This window comes from Neopelma chrysocephalum, unplaced genomic scaffold (assembly GCF_003984885.1).
Source record: "Neopelma chrysocephalum unplaced genomic scaffold, ASM398488v2 Primary Assembly neopelma1_23, whole genome shotgun sequence".
Classification (NCBI taxonomy): Eukaryota; Metazoa; Chordata; class Aves; order Passeriformes; family Pipridae; genus Neopelma; species Neopelma chrysocephalum.
The window spans coordinates 28,404,580-28,422,224 of NW_020897691.1; the positions used below are offsets into that span (position 1 = coordinate 28,404,580).

The 17,645-nt window shown below is 42.9% G+C and overlaps 1 protein-coding gene across 1 annotated transcript in view; it reads right to left on the minus strand.

Moving 5' to 3' along the window:
• Positions 1 to 17,458, minus strand: part of RNF217 (ring finger protein 217) — a 61,146-nt gene extending 43,688 nt beyond the window's left edge. Inside the window, exon 1 of the mRNA XM_027692002.1 lies at positions 16,690 to 17,458. Within this exon, the coding sequence (XP_027547803.1) occupies positions 16,690 to 17,331 (642 nt within the window). The 5' untranslated portion in view covers positions 17,332 to 17,458. The remainder of the gene's footprint in view (positions 1 to 16,689) is intronic.
• Positions 17,459 to 17,645: the final 187 nt, after the last annotated feature.

Consider the following 17,645-nt stretch of genomic DNA (forward strand, 5'->3'; position numbering starts at 1 on the left):
CATGGAAGACACTTCTAGTAAAGAAAAAATACACTTGTTAAATTCACACGAGACTTCACATGATTTTCCTGCTTACCTGTGACATCAGACAAATATCTTAGGATGAAAAATGTTGGATTCACATCCTATGTGAGATAGACAAACTGCATACATGCAGTACTGACTACCACACAAAAGAAGTACTTTTAAGAGACCTTTGGAAAGTAAAACCCATTAAGTCATAAATTCAAGTGCAGTAGAGAAAAGAAAACCAACCACAGAAACTGTTCAAGAGACGTAAGCAGAAAAGTGGAACAAAAAACAACAAAAAAAATGGAGGGAAAGGTCCACATGAGTAGACTAGGACTTTTACTTAACCACCACTAAGATGGGAAGATTGCAATTCTGCCTATATTCCCAGAGCTTTATAATGTCTGAGGTATGCAAATTCAGAGAGGAAGTAACAGCAAGAGTCCAAACACAGAAATCCAAAAGGGAACATGAAAGGAGAAAGGAAGCTATGCAAAATGTATATATTTCCCCTTTCATTATATGACCTGTAATTTAACTTCAGTATGAGGGTTTAATTATCATCACAAGTATTTGTATTGTTGCAGTAATTACTGTAATACGATACAATATTTACAGGCTCAAGGAAATTTCAACAATTACGTACTATTTCCCCAAATTTGAAGTTTCTGTGAAAAAAAATTTTTAGAATTTCACAAGTTTGCAACTAGTTTCAGATGAAACCATACCAAAGTGCACCACGCTTTCCCCAAAAAGTTGAGACAAATTTGGTTTTTAAGGTAGTTTGAACTGGAGTTACAAGTAGATGTGATTCCAAGGTTTTTCCACGTGGTCACTATAGGACAGTCAAGACTGATCGGCTCTCCTAGTTCTATATTCTTCCAGTTTATTTTAAAAAAAAAAAATAAAAAAAAATCTATGAGCAATTTCTTGTTTGCTTGAGTTTGCATCCCATAGTATTAGCACAATTAATATATGTGTTGTACAATCCAAGATATGGATTGTGTGTGATGTGTTCTCTAAGTTGGGTAGCGACAGCTGCTCTGTTATAAATAAAGTCCATTTTCCTTCTGGTCTCATTAGTGCAGCCCTACCTGCCCAGCCGTATTACTCACTTCCTGCACAAGCATTTGAACACCTACATGGCATCAAAACACCTCTTATTACATCCAGCACACTATACACATTGAACTGAAACGTTAAAGCTGCAATTGAGCAAATCTGTCCCCTGAGCCACCACACAAAGCTGTCACCTGCAAAACACTCTGCATAGCAACTCTACTGCTTCAGAAAGACTAGCTCTTTTTTCCCAGTGCTCTCCCACCCCCAACCAAATTCTGTTCAAAGAGAAAGATGGAAGGAAAATCAGATAAATGCAGTCTTAATCTAATGGTTAATCCATCCTCTTCTCCTTACTTATAGAGCTTGAAAGGTAAGAAAATGGAGAAAAAAAATCAATTCCTTCCGCTACTTCAAACAGAGAGTAGTTTTCAAAAAATTTTGTAACAATCAGTGCAACAGGAAGATAACTGTTACCTGTTATACTTCCAAATTTCACAGCTGTTCCACTTCGCAACCATAAATATCTGTATAATAGAAGCACAAAGGTATAGAGCTGTATCTTCAAAACCAGCAAGCTGAAATCCCAGCGGAGTAACAGAGTAACACAGGCTAGCCCAGAAATTCTCCAAGCCACATATAACAACACTTCCCATGACCCTGCAGTAAGGGTCGAGAAAAAACAGTGTGGCAAATTCATTGCTGTGAATCTTTAGAGGTGCACACAGGATAGCAAGAAACTGCTTAAGCCAGCTGTAACTGATGTGTCATGTAGGTTCAGCCTTGGCTTAAGTGTTTTAGTTTATCACTACAGAGTGGCACCAGCAGTGCAAATACAGCTCTCAGAGAAATCTACTACTTGCCCAAAAGCAGTCTGACAGACAAAAGGACATGATATCTAACTACAAAGATCCTCCTGCAAGGAAGTCTTTCTCTCCTGGTCAATTATACATTGTTAGGCAGAAAAATAAGACAAACATTCCAACAACACAACAGAAATAAGAAAAGTCCACAACTGAGTAATTTTCACTTTAATGGCATTGATGAACAATCTATAAAGTGACCAAGTTAGTCTTCAATTCTACAAACACTTTCAGAGCACTACTGTAAAAACTGTATGCAAAAGGATCACTATGGAACAGAAATAGCATTTCAGAAAGCTCCTGACAGTGGAAAGGAAGCCTATCCAAGAAAGGGAAGAAGAAATTCAGCAAAAGTTGGAAGCTGGTGAGAACAGGTCATTCTCCAGGATCTTTACAGCACTCACTAGATAAGCATTTACCTTTTGAAGAAGCTCAACTTCCTGCCATAAACAAACATTTTATAACCCACTCAAAATACTTATCAGCCAGTCATTTACTTCATTTCATCTGCCTTATTCCTTGGACAGTAGCTCTGCATTTTTCAAGTCTTTCAATAGATCACTACACAAGATATGCCATTATTTGATATATTCCAGAATAGCTCTCATCAGTTTTTCCACCATGGCTTATATATATGAAGAATTCATTAAAATCATACACCTTTCAGAAATATTTTCAATGTTTCAACATCTAGTGTCAGCATATATCAGTCTTCATGTTTGTGTAAGGTTTGCTCAAATCCAGAAGTAGGCTTGTTAAAATCAAACTAGTGCCTGATACAGATTTCAGAGCTGAAAAATTACATCAATTAGTGTTTCCATTAAATTTATCTCCCCAGAGAGACTTCACTGGTGAACTCAGAGACAGTAAGTGAAACTATAGCACTGCAGAAGACCGGTTTGGTATAAACCTCATCATCATGGCTTGACTTCTCTAACGAAGATTTGGGAAGGGCTCTACCCATGTTTGTTGCAAACGCGTTGGTGGCTAAAAAATACGAGAAAGGCATGTCCGGTTGCAAAAGGCACAGCAGAAAGACTCCTTACATGGTATATTCTGCAAGGCACGATTCTTTCTGCGTTGTCCTTTCTCCTCAAGGGTGATCCTGCGTGCTTTCTCAAAAGCATCAGCAGCATTATAGATGGTGTGTCTCCAGGACTCCCGATTGGAGGCCAGAGTAGACCAGTTATGGTGATCAATATGACCATGGCTGAGATGTTGTTTCAGGGAGTCCTTGTATCTTTTCTTCGGGGCTCCTCTCTTGCGGCAGCCGGTGGCGAGTTCACCATAAAGCAGGATCTTAGGGAGGCGGTGGTCCTTCATCCTGGAGACGTGCCCTGCCCAGCGCAGCTGCGTTCTCAGCAACATGGCCTCAATACTTGTGACTGCTGCTTGTTCGAGAACAGATGTATTGGTCACATAATCTGACCAGTGGATGTTTAGGATTGTACAGAGACAGTGTTGATGGAAGCGTTCTAGGAGACGCAGGTGGTGGCGGTAGATGACCCATGATTCAGATCCGTATAAGAGAGTAGACAGCACTATGGCTCTGTAAACACTGATCTTTGTACTTTTCTTCAGGTGTTTATTTTGCCAAACTCTTTTATGAAGCTTTCCGAAAGCACTATATGCCTTTGCTAACCTGTTGTCTATCTCCCCGTCAATCTTACCATCCGAGGAGATGAGGCTGCCTAGGTAATTAAACTGCTGGACTGGTTTGAGTTCTGATTGGCCAATGGTGATGTGGGGATGATGGGGGACTTCCTGAGGTGCAGGTTGATGGAGAACTTCTGTCTTCTTTAAACAGGTGATCACAAAGGATTCTATGAGGCCCTGAAAACAGCATACGGGCCCACATACCAGGTACAAAGCCCTCTACTCAGCACTGATGGTCAAACGCTTCTAACAGATAAAACCTCCATTCTGAATCAATGGTCTGAACACTTTCAGACTCTTTTCAGTACCAACCGTGTAGTCCAAGACTCAGCAATTCAGTCCATCACACAACAACCAGTATAAACCTAACTTATCAAGAATTGAATTAAAAAAAACATTCTTTCCCGCTACACACTCTTCAAAGGTACAAACACATATAGGGCATTCAAAACATAAGACGTGTGCATGGCTGCCAAGCTTCTACCTCTATGCAAGATTTGTTGATTTTCCCTGTGGATCTAGCTTCTACACAGAGCAGCTATAAAGAGCACAACAGCTTCAACAAGTTTCATTCAAACAGCTTGCAAGTATATTTCATGATGAATACAGAAACTCAATGTTTATTGCATCTCAGCAGCAAAGCTCTCTCTACGTACATCAAGGCAGGCACAGAGCCAGGATGGATTTCACCAGAATCCCCACTAAATCACCTTGCAGCCACCCTGAGCTTCCAAAGGACTACGTGGCAGCCAACATAAGTCCTTTAAGAATGTTAAAATCTTTCCACAAAACTTGTCAGATATTGGTAGCAAACACCAGAAGGAAAAAAACAACTTAGAATAAGACATCAGGAGATAAATCCAGAATGATGATGCTGCAGCCTGTCAAATGAAGCACACAGTTAAACTAAAGACTTAACAAGAGACAAGGACATTCAACAACCAGCTACTGCCTTCCAGTAATTTACAGCACATTCACCCAGGTGGTAACAGCAATTTCACAAAAAAAATATTTTTTCAACACAAACCCCACATCCAAACCACATAATTTCAGATACTGTTTTTCAGCGTTATATAGCTTTTCTCTGGTACCTTAACTATATGTTCTGTCCATTGTTTTCATGTAAAAGCAGTCAATGGAAACAAAAGCAATCACTGGTCTTTGCTAAATGTTCTTTCTCTCGTAAGTTTCTTTATACAACAGCCTGAATGAATTCCCTTGGAGAACTATTTCACAAAGGCATCCTCTATAGCCTAAGTCAACTCAGGTAATAGCAGTGCAGTCTCTCCTCTGCCAGCAGAGGGAAGGAATCACTTGGAAATGGCTCTGATTCAGCCAGATCAGTCTAACCAGAAACTGCCTCAAAAACTCAATTTTGAAATTCATTTGAAAGCTATTTCTCCTAAAAACAGTGGGAGACATTTGACTTCAGCTTCCATATGGACCAAAAAATGCCAGATGCAAAGCATGGTTTGAAGTGGGCTGCTTGCAGGTACACATTGGGCATCAAAATATATATTTTGCTGTTTTCAATGGTTAATAAAAAGTAACACCAGACAATAAAACTCTTCTACTGTTTCCTCATTGGAATCCAGCTTCTCAACAGAGTGTACTGAGAAGCACAGGCAGCCTTCTCATCCAGCTGGGCCAAAGTCAGCACATATGGTGCCACACAGCAAGCCTTCTCTGGAGAGCATTGAGGGTGCTGGCTTTGAGAACCACTCTGATACTGCACCCTTATTTCCAGATTCAGAGACCAGAAAGGCTCTCCCTTCTATCCCAAATATGTAGGCTCATACTGATTTCTAACCTAACTTAATTAATTGCAATTTTTAGAGTTTGTGTTGTGCTAGAACTTTTTTACAAGCACCTGCCCAAATTACTCCCTCTTGCATTTTGACAGAACAGTCATTTCTTCTCCCAGTTCTCCTTATGGTAAAGTAAGCAGTTCTGCATCTGTGCAATAGCACTTTTGTCCTTGCAGCACTTCCTGGTTCCTGCCATTTTTCTTAAACCCGAGATTCCAAACAAAGCCGCACCTGATACAACTGCCTTATTGCTCTCCTCTCAGTACTAGCGCCTTAAATTGCATTCAGCATTTTAGTGGTTCCACCATTATTAGCTGCCTGCATCATCTGTCGTCATTAATCCAGATCTGCGGTCTCCTACTAACATCCCAACAGCCAGATGAGCTCATACTTGAAAAATGCAAATAATCAAAAACCTCTTCCTTGCGCATTCTTTGCGCCATAAGAACAGATAAAACAAAACTCTCCTACATCAAAACTCAATACAGAAGCTAAATGATAAGCTCATACCAGACAAGTTACCATCTGATGCCAGTTCATTATTGAGGCAAGGAAACGGGACCCTCTCCTGGTCTCCTCTCCTTTCCCCAAACAACTCAGTGCTTCCAGCTTATGAAAGCTGTAGTTACAGCCCAATGCACACGCTAGAACTGTGGATTGCATACAGCTTAAAAAAAAAATCTAGATTAATTTTAAAAACAGGCTTAAAATTTGTACAGATCAAAAGTAGTACACCTCCAGAAACATAAAAAGTCAATTAAAGTGGAAAAGAATATACTGGAATAGCCATTATTTTGGTTGTCTTCTTCAATACAAGTTTGTTTTCTAACTTGTACCAACAGTCTGTATGACCAAGCTCAAAACAAACCTTCACCACCAAAGATCTGATGATATATAGCAGTTCTTCCATGACAGTGCTGTACCCCGTTCTGTTGCGCTTTTTTTAAATATGATATTTGATAACAGTCTGCATTTTGCATCTTTGTAGAAAAAAAACCAAACAAAAAAACATCAAAAATCCTAACACCTCTGTCCTCTCCACCCAAAAAAACCCCAAAAATCACTACACAACCCACAGAATAAAACACAAAAATCCTTCTATTGTTTTAAGTCCTGCATCTTTTCACTTGTTATAGATAAGGAACAACAAGAAACTTCTTTTGAGAGCTCTGTGGTGCAAAAAAAAATTTCTCAAGAAAATAATGATCATGCTTGGCATTACTCGGCTGCAGCAAACCAAAGCTGTTGAAACAAGCAAGATCAAAAAAGAGGTTTCTCATCTGCAACAATATTCACATGAAAAATTTCACTTGTAAGACTGTCAGGAATAATCTGTTCTATGTTACAAAACACTTCAGGATGCTTTAGAATTTAGTTAGTTGAAAACTTCTTACATAATGATGCCACAGGCAGCAGAGACAGGACCAGTGGGTACCAGCCTGGCCTGGACTGGGAACCTCAGTGCTGTGAGCAGCTCAGAGAAATGCCCTGGACCATGACTGTCCAAGAGCTGCAGGTGTACCTTCAGCCACTGGATAAGCCATGACTTTTGTCTGGATTGTGAAAGAAGAAATGATGCAGTAAAAGGACCAAATTGAAGGTTTGATTTCATCAAGTTCCAATGAAAACCTCCACTTGTCACCTTCATGAACATGTCATTTTCAAATGTTTAGGTCTGACAGGCTGTCACAGTTGCCAAAATAAACAGCCTGCTTAGCACTTTACTCACTACCACCTTGTGGGGAAATAAACATTTGCACATTGTGCATGAGACTATTAAAAACCGAACAAGAAAAAAAAAAAGTAAAAAACTATTGTGAAAGGTAACTCTTTAAACCAGATCATTTTTTTTTGCTGGTGGATCAAATGATGTATTAACAGTAGGGACCAAGTTGCAGATTGAGTTGAGCAGCACTGCTAGCCAAAGTGATGTACACCATAAGCTCTAAACAAGTCTGCTTTTCTTCATATAGAAAGAAAATAGAATGAGATCCAGAACTCATTTTAGATCCTTAATTTACCAAAAGTGATAGCCTGGCCTTGTCTGAGTACCTGTCATGGCTTGGGTGGGATCCTCATGAAGCATTACACCCTGGGATAATTCAGGCAGGATTTGCTGAGTTACTCTCACTGAAAGAACAACAAATCAAGCCTCCACATGAAATATCTACTTCATTGAGGCAAAAGCACTAAGCAACGTCCATCAGTAACTGTCATAACTCACTGCAAGGAAGGTTTATATCTTAGAGACTGGGAAGATAATAGTAATTTAAAATAAAGTTAGAACTTGAAAGAATGGGCATCTTCAGAAGTTTGAAAATTACTCTAAGTGTTACTGGGAAACAGAGCAAAAGCACAGCTGAATTTACTTCCATTACACAAATAAGTGAAAATTTCTGAGTTTGCTTGATTTCCATAGCCCTTATGTAAGGCAAATGGGGACCACAGATATATGCATACTTTGAAATTTTCAGATTTTAAAGCTGTATTTCACTTTGACCACTTTGAGGTCTAGGTGGCCCTGTATATGTCAATATCCATAAATACCTAACAGCAAGAACATTTAGTTCAAACTCCAGTGTTTCACTACTGATTTTCTGCCTTAATCTCCAGCAGGATTAGTTCATCACAATAAAACATACTACTATCACTATCATTCTGCCCGGAGTCCTAACATCTATATTTTGCAGTTGGAATGCAGCACTAGGCATCTAAATACTATGGGCCACGTTTGCTCTTTTGTGAACTCATCTATTCCAAAAAACTCTGAAGTTGCACATTCTTTCCCATTTTTAAGCTGCATGCTAATACCATAAAGTTAACTAAACAGAGTTTCCAAGCTATTGCAGAACTGAACTGCACATGCACTTGAAAAAGCACTGAGCAATTTACGTTCTTGTTTCTGTAAGACCTCTGAAAGAGTACTTCTAAGCAGACAAATTTATACCTGGCATTGCACAGGTGCACTGGAATGGAAAGGCATAACGTGTCCTTTCTCCAAAACACACTAACATAGTGAGCAACATTAAAACAGCTGAAAGGTTAGGAAGCCCTTCCCCACCATTGCTTTGCCCCCATACAGCAGCAATAGTACTGACAACAGCAAAGGACTTTTTTGCTTGTTCAGGGAAGCGGCACCTCTCACAGCGACTCTGTAATTGTGTCACAGATGGCATGCTGCATCTACCTGCTCCACCCACTCTGCTGCCTATGGGGTATAAAAGTCTTCCAGCAGCTTAGCAAAACACCAACCCATTATTTTCCTAAACAGTGCTTAAAATCCTTACTATTGCTTTTTTCAGGCTAGATTTATTTCCTCCCTGCCTCATCCAGTAGGAAACCAGAAATAGAGCTAGTCCCATTTCACTGTCTGGCCACCATTTAGCAGAATAACTGGCCAGTATTCAGCTGCAGCTTTAAACAGAGGCCAAAGATCAACTTCACATGGAGGCCATCAGACTTCACAATTCCCTTTTGTTCTATAAAAGCTTACCCTGAGCAAGTCCACCTTCTGGGGCAAACTGATTCTTACACGATCACCATGCCCTTCTCATCCTGGCAATCTTCTTCTCCCTTTTCTTCCTTCCTTGTATTGTGTGAGCAACCCCACAGAGCCACGTCACAGCTGAAACAGTTTGCATAGAACTTCCCTTTCCTACAAGCTAAACGAACAGAGTCATTCAGATCCCCATCCTACACCCCCCTAAGCTGATACACCACCATTCCTATGAGATCAGGAAGCCAAACCAAGTAAACTAGAGAGGTACCTGCCTTTGCTGCCATTCTTATTATGTTTGTGGTAGAAAACAATACACAATGGCATCAGGATGACTAAGCTAGAGAAAATAAAGCTTTGCCCCTTCTATTTTTCCAGTAGAATACCCAATATATAGTTTGTACTGTACTTAATAAAAACACCATTGAGGAAAATGAGTGCACTATAGCTCATAAGGAAATGGAAGTGGGATAGCCTTATGAGTTTCTTTACCTTTTTATGGAATTGTAATCTAGGAAGTGCCCAGCTTTTCTCACAATTAAGTAAACAAGAGCAACTGCACATCTCAACAAGCCTGTCAATGAAAATATACACCGATCTTAAGCTGAAGCAGTGAGGCAGACTTTAAGGTAAATGCAGACTCCAGGTCATTTCAGGTTTAGTTCCAAATCTGACTTAAATTACTGTTAAACTTCTGACCTTCTGCACTGAAATCCATAAAATTTTCTTCTCTATGAGTAAAGTCTTGAATTTGTTTTTCAACCAAATTTTTAACTTCCAAGTAAAAGTCATTTTTTTACCTTACCAGAAATTTTCCAAGTACTTCAAAACGAACTCAAAAATTATATAGCCTCTTCATCACTGGACAAATTTGTCACTTTTTCTAGTATAGAAAAAGTAATAAGTACTTGGCTAATAAAATCCCATAGACAAGGACTTTTTTATTTTTAAAATATAATTCATAAAGAAAGTATTGAAAATATGCGCAACCAGAGTATACTGAAAGACAGATAAACCTGGGTGGGTTAGTAATGCCTTTCTTCAGGGGGAAGTCTCCAGTTTGAATTCTTTTAAAGAAATTATATCCCTTACAACTCTTAATCATTTTGACAATGTACTGACATCCTGGTCACGTAAAATACGTAGCTTTCCTCAAGCCTGGCTAGTTTAGACAGCATGAAGCAAGATATTTGTACAAGAAGAGAAGAGGAATGAAGGGCCAAGAGGCTCCAGAGCAGTAGGAAGAACAGTTGTTCTGGGTGGAGAAGAAGGAATGGGGCAGAGGTGAGCTGAAGGCCTTCCCAACCCCCATTTAACTCCTTCATTTCTCTTTGTTTGAGTAATTTAAACCCAACAGTTCAGTTTTCAACTCATTTCACTTTAAAATCCCTGAACTGAATCCATACCTGTGCCTGGTAGCTCCTGCGAACAGCTGGTGGGAGCAGCAGGAAGGGAGGCATGCAGCAGATATCTCCTGATGGCTCAGCCTGCGGTCCCCAATGCCAACACCACCCGCAGACCAGTGAGGTGCAACACACTGGCTATGAGAGACAGCTGACAACAAGGGCTTCTGCTTCCCAGAAATGACACATTTTAAAAATTAGGTATCAATCCCAGCTAAACAAAACTGGTTCTCTTTCATCTCCCACTACAATTTCCAATTCATAGGAAGTCTTTACCCTTCAAAATCAGCTTTACTATCAACATCAGCAAACTCATGGTACCACTGTAGACTTATCACTTACCCTCACTCCTTGCTACCAACATCAACAATTTCGTGAAACCGTTTATCCTCACCTCAGGAACTCAGGCCTTTCTCCATTAGCAAAACCCTTCCTACAACTGTTCAAAGGTGACACCATCTTTTCTATTCCCAACATCTCAAATCCCAGAGCTTTAACAAAAGTCTTCTTAGCTGTAAGAAGAGGACCTGCTCGTTTACCCCTTTACCTCATAACAGCATGGCTAAGAAACGAAAGCTTTAATTCTAGCTCTACATCTGACAAAGACTTATCCAAACAACAGGAAGTCATAGCTATCCATGCAGAGTAAGCTTACAACTACTTCTACACAGCGAAAAAACATACCACACGAAGTGCTCATACGTTAGCAGAGCATCTAGGCCTACATCCAGGACAACTAAGTGTATTATCATTCAAGAACATTGCTCAAAACTAGTTTTCTTTAAAATTAATTTCAAAGCATTTTCATCAATGCTGGATTTTGTAAGCTTTGTTCCAAACTGAAGTTTTGGCCTAAACTGAATCCATCAAGAAGCATTCAAGATGGACTAAAAGGCTGCTATATACCTCGTCAACTTTAAAGGCTAACTCTTGCAATCTTAAAGGTACTTGAGTATCATCTTGAACTGTGACATCTAGCTACACAGCAGTGTTTTGGCACTGGCACTGCATATAAAACATCGGGAGAACAGGACAGATTTTTAGAAGCTGTTTGCTGAAAATTACAGTGAAGAAGTTTAGGTGCTTGTGCAGCTTACAGGCTGCTTGCTCACGGCTGTGACCTGTGAGTCTATCTGCCTCCTCCTCAGGAACACAGCCACCTTACAGTGGTTAAAGCTGCCGGTTTGGTTTAGAAAGCCTGTAAACTAGCAGGTTCTTTTCTCCTCCTACACCTCTCTTCCTCCTTTGGAAACCTGTATTCTTGCAGTGTCAGCTGGAGGGTGGTCCCTCACCCTGCCATCACCTCCTGGTAGGCAGTCTGCAGCCATCCCAGCAACTCACTAGCTAGCGTTAGAGCATCATTTTAGATTAATAACCCCTGCAAACAGAGAGCTGCTTCTGCACTGAATGAGGGTAGCCTTTCTGAGCTCTGGTTTGACTCAGGGCACAAGCAGCTCATTAACCATCAGATGATTCAGCACTTGGTGCCTACATTTCTGCTGGCTGGTTTTCATCAGCAGACTACAGCTTTGAAGGTGAATCATTTATATGATACCATCAGACACCTGAAGAGGCACACAGGTGTCAAGTCCCTCCAGCTCCAAGCCAACTAGTTTTATGTGATACAGACTGCTCTTAAATTCTCCTCTTCACTATGCAGCCTTATAACCACGTTTCCCACAAAAATTCTGACTGTAACAGCCTGCAACTTTTTTTCTCCTGCTCTTGCAGAAAGAAATCATGCCCAGACAAGGTCTCAGTTCACAGAGAAATACTTGTAATAGGTCCTGAGCAGAGGAAAGACGACCTCTACATTTCATGCTCAAAAGAAGAGAGCGGGATTTTAGTCCCACCAAAGCCACCATGGAAAAAATGCTGTCAGATGTGGTCCCTCCCTGCCCCCAACAATCCCTTCCTATTTACTCATGGCCACTAATCTCATTAGAGTTCCTATAATTAAAGCACCATAACATCTGATCAAGAATATAGTATGCTGTTTAAATTAACTCACACAAAGTCTTTTAATATAAGAATGACTGCTCCAAGAAAATTACAAGATTTACAAAATAAAGCATCACTAACGAGAACAGGATCAAAACTGGATTATCAAGTTTCCTGATTTGCATGTAGAAAAAGCAGGCAGTAAGGTTTCTATAAAACTTTTACAGCTGTTTTATAGGAAAAATGAAACAAGTACAGATACAATTATATATATATATCTTTAAATATTTATTGAAGAACAAACTGTTCTTTATAGATGTTAGGAAACAGCAAATGTTAGTTTGGTCTAGTCAATACTTGCTAAAAAGTGAGGAGTGAGATTGTTGTTCTGAATAGCATTTGTCAGGTTTACAGATCGGGGAGATAAGAAAGCACATATAAATCTTGGCTTCTTTACCAGTCTGCAACAAGTTAAATATAAAAACCTAGTTAAACTTTAGGCCTTCTCCTGCTCTTAAGTCAAAAGTCTTCCCATAACTATTTGTTAATTTTCAAAGGAAATTTCCAAACAAATCCCAACCCCACCCCAGACACACAAACAGCTAAAAAGCAAAACCAGGAGCAAATTCTCCCTCTGACTTAGATGTACAAGCAGCCCAGAGAGGTTAGGAAGTCAATCACTCATTTAGTAAACCTATATATGCACAGTTTCTGAAATAACCTGGGTTTGGTGCCATGTTAAATGGAGAGAAAGATGGGATGTGAAGAAGATGTGAATGTAATATTACACCTGTGTCCTGGTTCTTTCTACCCTGTCCCCAGTTTGTATGCTGGATCTCAAAGCGTAGAAACCCACAGCTGAACAGGAAATGGTTCTTCCACACTTCTGACCCTAAACTCACTCAACATACCTAAGAACCCATGGAGACTGCCCCATCCTGAAACAACACTGGCTTTTCAAACAAGCACACTCTTCAGCCTCATCCACTTTATGTTCATGATTAAGCATAACAAAGAACAGCTCTGGGCTGCATCCATTCCTAGAGACAGGGCTTGCTGGGACCTGACTCAGGCTTTGTGGGACCCCCACTAGATCCTGAGCTGTGATCAAATCACCTCTTCTGTGATAACCCATCACCATCAATCACCTATCAGTTACCATATCATCAATTTCTCTGAGTCCAAGTGAATAAAATCATAGAGTTTTTCTGTGAATGTTAGATGAACTGGTCATAGTCAGACTACAAAGAGCCCTCAGGGGTCTGTGATTATCAGGCTGCAGAGAGAGAACAGGTAAATTGAGGCAGAGGTAAAGTTATGCATTTTCCCCAAGTCAGGCTCCAGACCAGCTTGGGCACTGCAGGCTTGCAGGCTAAGCTTCTGCTTCAGCCATTAAATCTTTGAAAGGGATTATGCAGCAAGGTGCCAGTGATAAGGACTGGATTTGACCTCTAAGGACCTTCAGATGCGATGTTCCTAAAAACAATTACCCTCATTTTCCAGCATGCTGCTAACACAATGAGCAAACTCTGCAGTTGAAGTATTTTCATCTGTCATTCTTAAAAAGAATGCTTAAAACTTCAGTTGATTTTCTGGTCTCTAAAGGGCCCCCAGGCAGAAATTTTGATGCTCTTATATGTTTGCATAGAAGAAAACAGAGTGCATTAACGGGGTTTTTACTTTGCTACTCCATTAAGCATCATTTCAGAAAACATAATGAAACCATCATGAAGAATACAGCTTTCTTCAGTGAGAGAACACACACAGACGTTAAAGGCAACACGAATTATTAAGTGCTATACTTCTGCCAGCATACTCCACATTTTCATCATAAGACACCACTCCCCCCAGAGTGGTAGAGTCAGCCAGTGTCTTCTCATACAAAGGGCACAGATTGTTATTTCTCTGACAAGGAAACCAGATCTAAACAATGTATATTGCTGCTTGAGGTTTTGTTTTTCAGCTGGTTTTTGTTTGCTTTCAATTTCAGGTACATTGTTGAATCAAGCTAATTGGATCCAAAATGAAAATATGCTAAAATTTTCAAACAAAAACAGCTTTTCAACACTTATTCATTTTGAACTTCTGGTAAATTTTCTTTTTACTTTGCTACACAAAGTGCAAAGTCTCAAAGATGAAAGGTGACTTGATTTCTAACCTATACTGGCTTTTCACTCATCCTTCTCAGAAATTCCTCTAATATAACTGAAATGGCAAAAAGCCTTTCTCTCTCCTCAGGATGACTCACAGAGTCCTTCCACGGCACAAAGGAAAGATACATCACTTCTTGTTCTTAAGAAATGTCACTTTCTTATTCTTTTGAAACAAGGTAGGGCAAGAACATATTGGAGTGTTATTTGTTATATTTTGTTTCCTTTTTCCTCGAACAAATTTATCAAGCAACTAAAATTCTGCCTGGTTCATAACAGCATCTGTAACAACATGCCCACAAAAATGCTCTGTGAATCTCACTCCTCAACATCAGTATCCCTGATGCAGACATCCTCTCCTCTGCTTCTGTATCCCTGCCCCATCTTTTACCTACAGGAGTAAGTACCCATATGGCTATCTTTCAATAGCTGCTGGGATAAGCTTCATGTGTGCTCAGCAATAGTAGTGGGCTTCCTTGAAGAGGCAATGCCTACATCTGCATCCAACAGCTGGCCAACACTAAACCCACTTCGTAGGGCACAAACCTGCTTCCCAGGCCAGCCAGCTGTTTCAGCTACCAAGCTGCTAGATCATCCTCCAAGAGTCCAGCCTGAACCAGGCAGAAGACTTTTTTTTCAGTATAGCTTAAGATATAGATAGATATGATAGATCACATAACTCATTAGATCACTGTAAGCTACAGGTACCTGCAGAAGTTATAGAAGACCACCTTAACATCACACCACTTGGCAATTTCCAGCTTCAATGCAAGTCAATATTCTGACTCGCACCTCAGCAGCAGATACGAAAGTGGCACAAACATACACTGACAATAAACTCCAAAAACTTATTGAGAGTTTCCAGTCCACCACTTACAAATCAAATAGTTCTGGGCTCTGTGCACTAAGTCTCAAGAAGGCTTATTAAGTGCTCCTGAGCTTCAGTGTTATAGGAGATACACAAAACATAACTGCATCTCCCATCCATCAGTTCCCATGTTAAACTCTTCCCTGTTTAATAAACATATCAAAAGTGGTTCATAAAAATGCTAGTGGGTTTACTGTTAGCCTGAATAAATGCTACCAGCACTAGTAAATGCTACACAGGCTACCAATGCCCAGAACGGAGCATGTACTTGACTTCGACTAGCATGTGCAATTTCCAAGCAGTGAAATGTACTCTGGTCAGAACAGGCCTGTCAACTATTTAGAGTGCGGAGGTAGCTGTAGCTATCCATCCCATCCCTACACAAAGAGTCCAGCAGGAGCACAGACTGCCCCACCCCACCTCTAAACCCCAACAGTGTAAAAACTCATTCTACCACCACACTAGCATGTCTCCATCGGGCACATCCCAAAAGTTTCTGTTGAATAAAAGCATAAAGATTCCAAGCAAAGGGTTTAGCTGGTTTTGTTTCTCCCACAACTTCCCATACCCATAACTTCCCCCATTGATCTTCGGGTTTAGGGTATGACTCCACTAGCAGCAGAAACAATACACAAGTGTTTTGTGATGCTAAAGTAGCTACTGAAAACACTAGTGAAGACATAGATTTGCTTTCGAGCTGCTGATTTCGGTTTGAAACAGCAGTTCTGACTGACAAAACAGTGATGAAGATGTAAGCAGCCTGTATGTGAGCCCATCTACCCAAGGTGGAAAACTTGTGTTTTCGATTTTTTCCTCCAAATAAATTCTTGTTTACTGTTGTAAATACGATTCTTCACGAAGAGTCACACACGCACCCCAGACACACACAATACTGTAATCTTTCATATATGGTATAAGACCAAACGCGATGTATTCTAAGAAGACCAGGGCAAGCGACTGCACCAAGGGCCCGAACACCCACACGTCCGAGCGGCAGCACCGGGGATGCGGGAAAAAAAACCCAGGAGCCCTCCAGGAGCTGCCTCAGAGCTTACAAACTTGGCTCTGTATCACTCCTTGACCTCTCTTTAAAGGAAACTGGTGCCAGCCAGGGAACAACAAGAGTTTCAGAATTCAAAAAGAAAATCCTTGTAAAGATGGAAAGAGCCTGAAGACACAGACGCGACCAGCTCGAAAGCTGAGGAACAACGCGCAGACAAGCGCTCCGGGAACGAGCGGTCATTGAATCAGCAGCTCGCAAGCAGGTCGCGGCCGAACGCTCTCCGTGCGGGACGGCAAAAGCTCCTGCCCGCTCCGCCCCGCCTCTGCAGCTCGGCGGGCGCGGAACCGGGCCCGGAGCAGCGCTCAGCCCGCGCCCCGGGATAGCTGCTGCCGCACAGAGCCCCCCCACCAGCACACCCCGGCAGCGCCCGTACCTGAGAGCTGAGGTACCGCCGCAGGCACTCCTCGCACACCGCCTTCTTGCAGCAGGACAGGGGCTTGATGGGCTTCTCCTCCAGGCACACGCGGCAGCTCAGCACCAGCAGCGGACCGAACTCGCCGGCGATCAGCCCGGAGAAGGGCTCGGGCAGCAGGTACAAGTCCACCACCTCGATGCTGCCGCCCGACGACAGCGGGTCGTCGCCCGGCACCACCCCGCGCCGGACCGGGAGCTGCCCCGCGCCCGGGCCGCCGCGGGGGGAGCCGGTGGCGGCCGCCGGCCGGTCGTTCTCCACGCAGTAGACGGTGCAGTACACGTGCCGCCGGGGGGGGCGGCGGCGGCCGCTGCCTCCATCCGGCCCCTCCTCCGCCGGGGCCGCCGGCTCCCCCGCGCCCGGCGGCTGCTCCGGCCCGGCCGCTGCCTCTGCCTCCTCTTCAGTTCCTCGCTGCTCGGGGTCGGCGGCAGGCGGCCCCAGCTCCCCGCCTCGCCCCAGCCCGCCTACTCCGCCGCCCAGGACCGTCTCTCGCAGCGAAGGCGGCTCGTCCGGGCCGGGCTCCCGCGGGCCCCCGGCCGGGCTCGGCGGCGCGGCGGCAGCGGCCGCTCGCGGCGCGTTCAGCGAGCTTTGCTGCTCCCCCATCGCCGCCCGCCGCCGCTCCTTCCCATCCAGCCACCTCCCGGGCCCGCTTCTGCTTCCGGGTCCCGAACCCCGCCGCGCCGAGCCCCGCACCGCCCGCCCGCGGGCGCCGGCCGCCGCCGCCCGGCCTCCCCCTAGAGGGGCTGCGGGCGCGGGGGAGGGAGCGGCGGCAGCGGCGGGTACAGCTCTGGTCAACGCCGCCCGCGGGGTCCCGGCCGAAGCCCGACCCCCATGCCGGGGAGGATGCGGGCAGCCGCCCCTACTGCCGCGGGGCAGCGCGCCCGGCCGCGCCCCGCAGCCGCCCCGCCCCGCGCGTC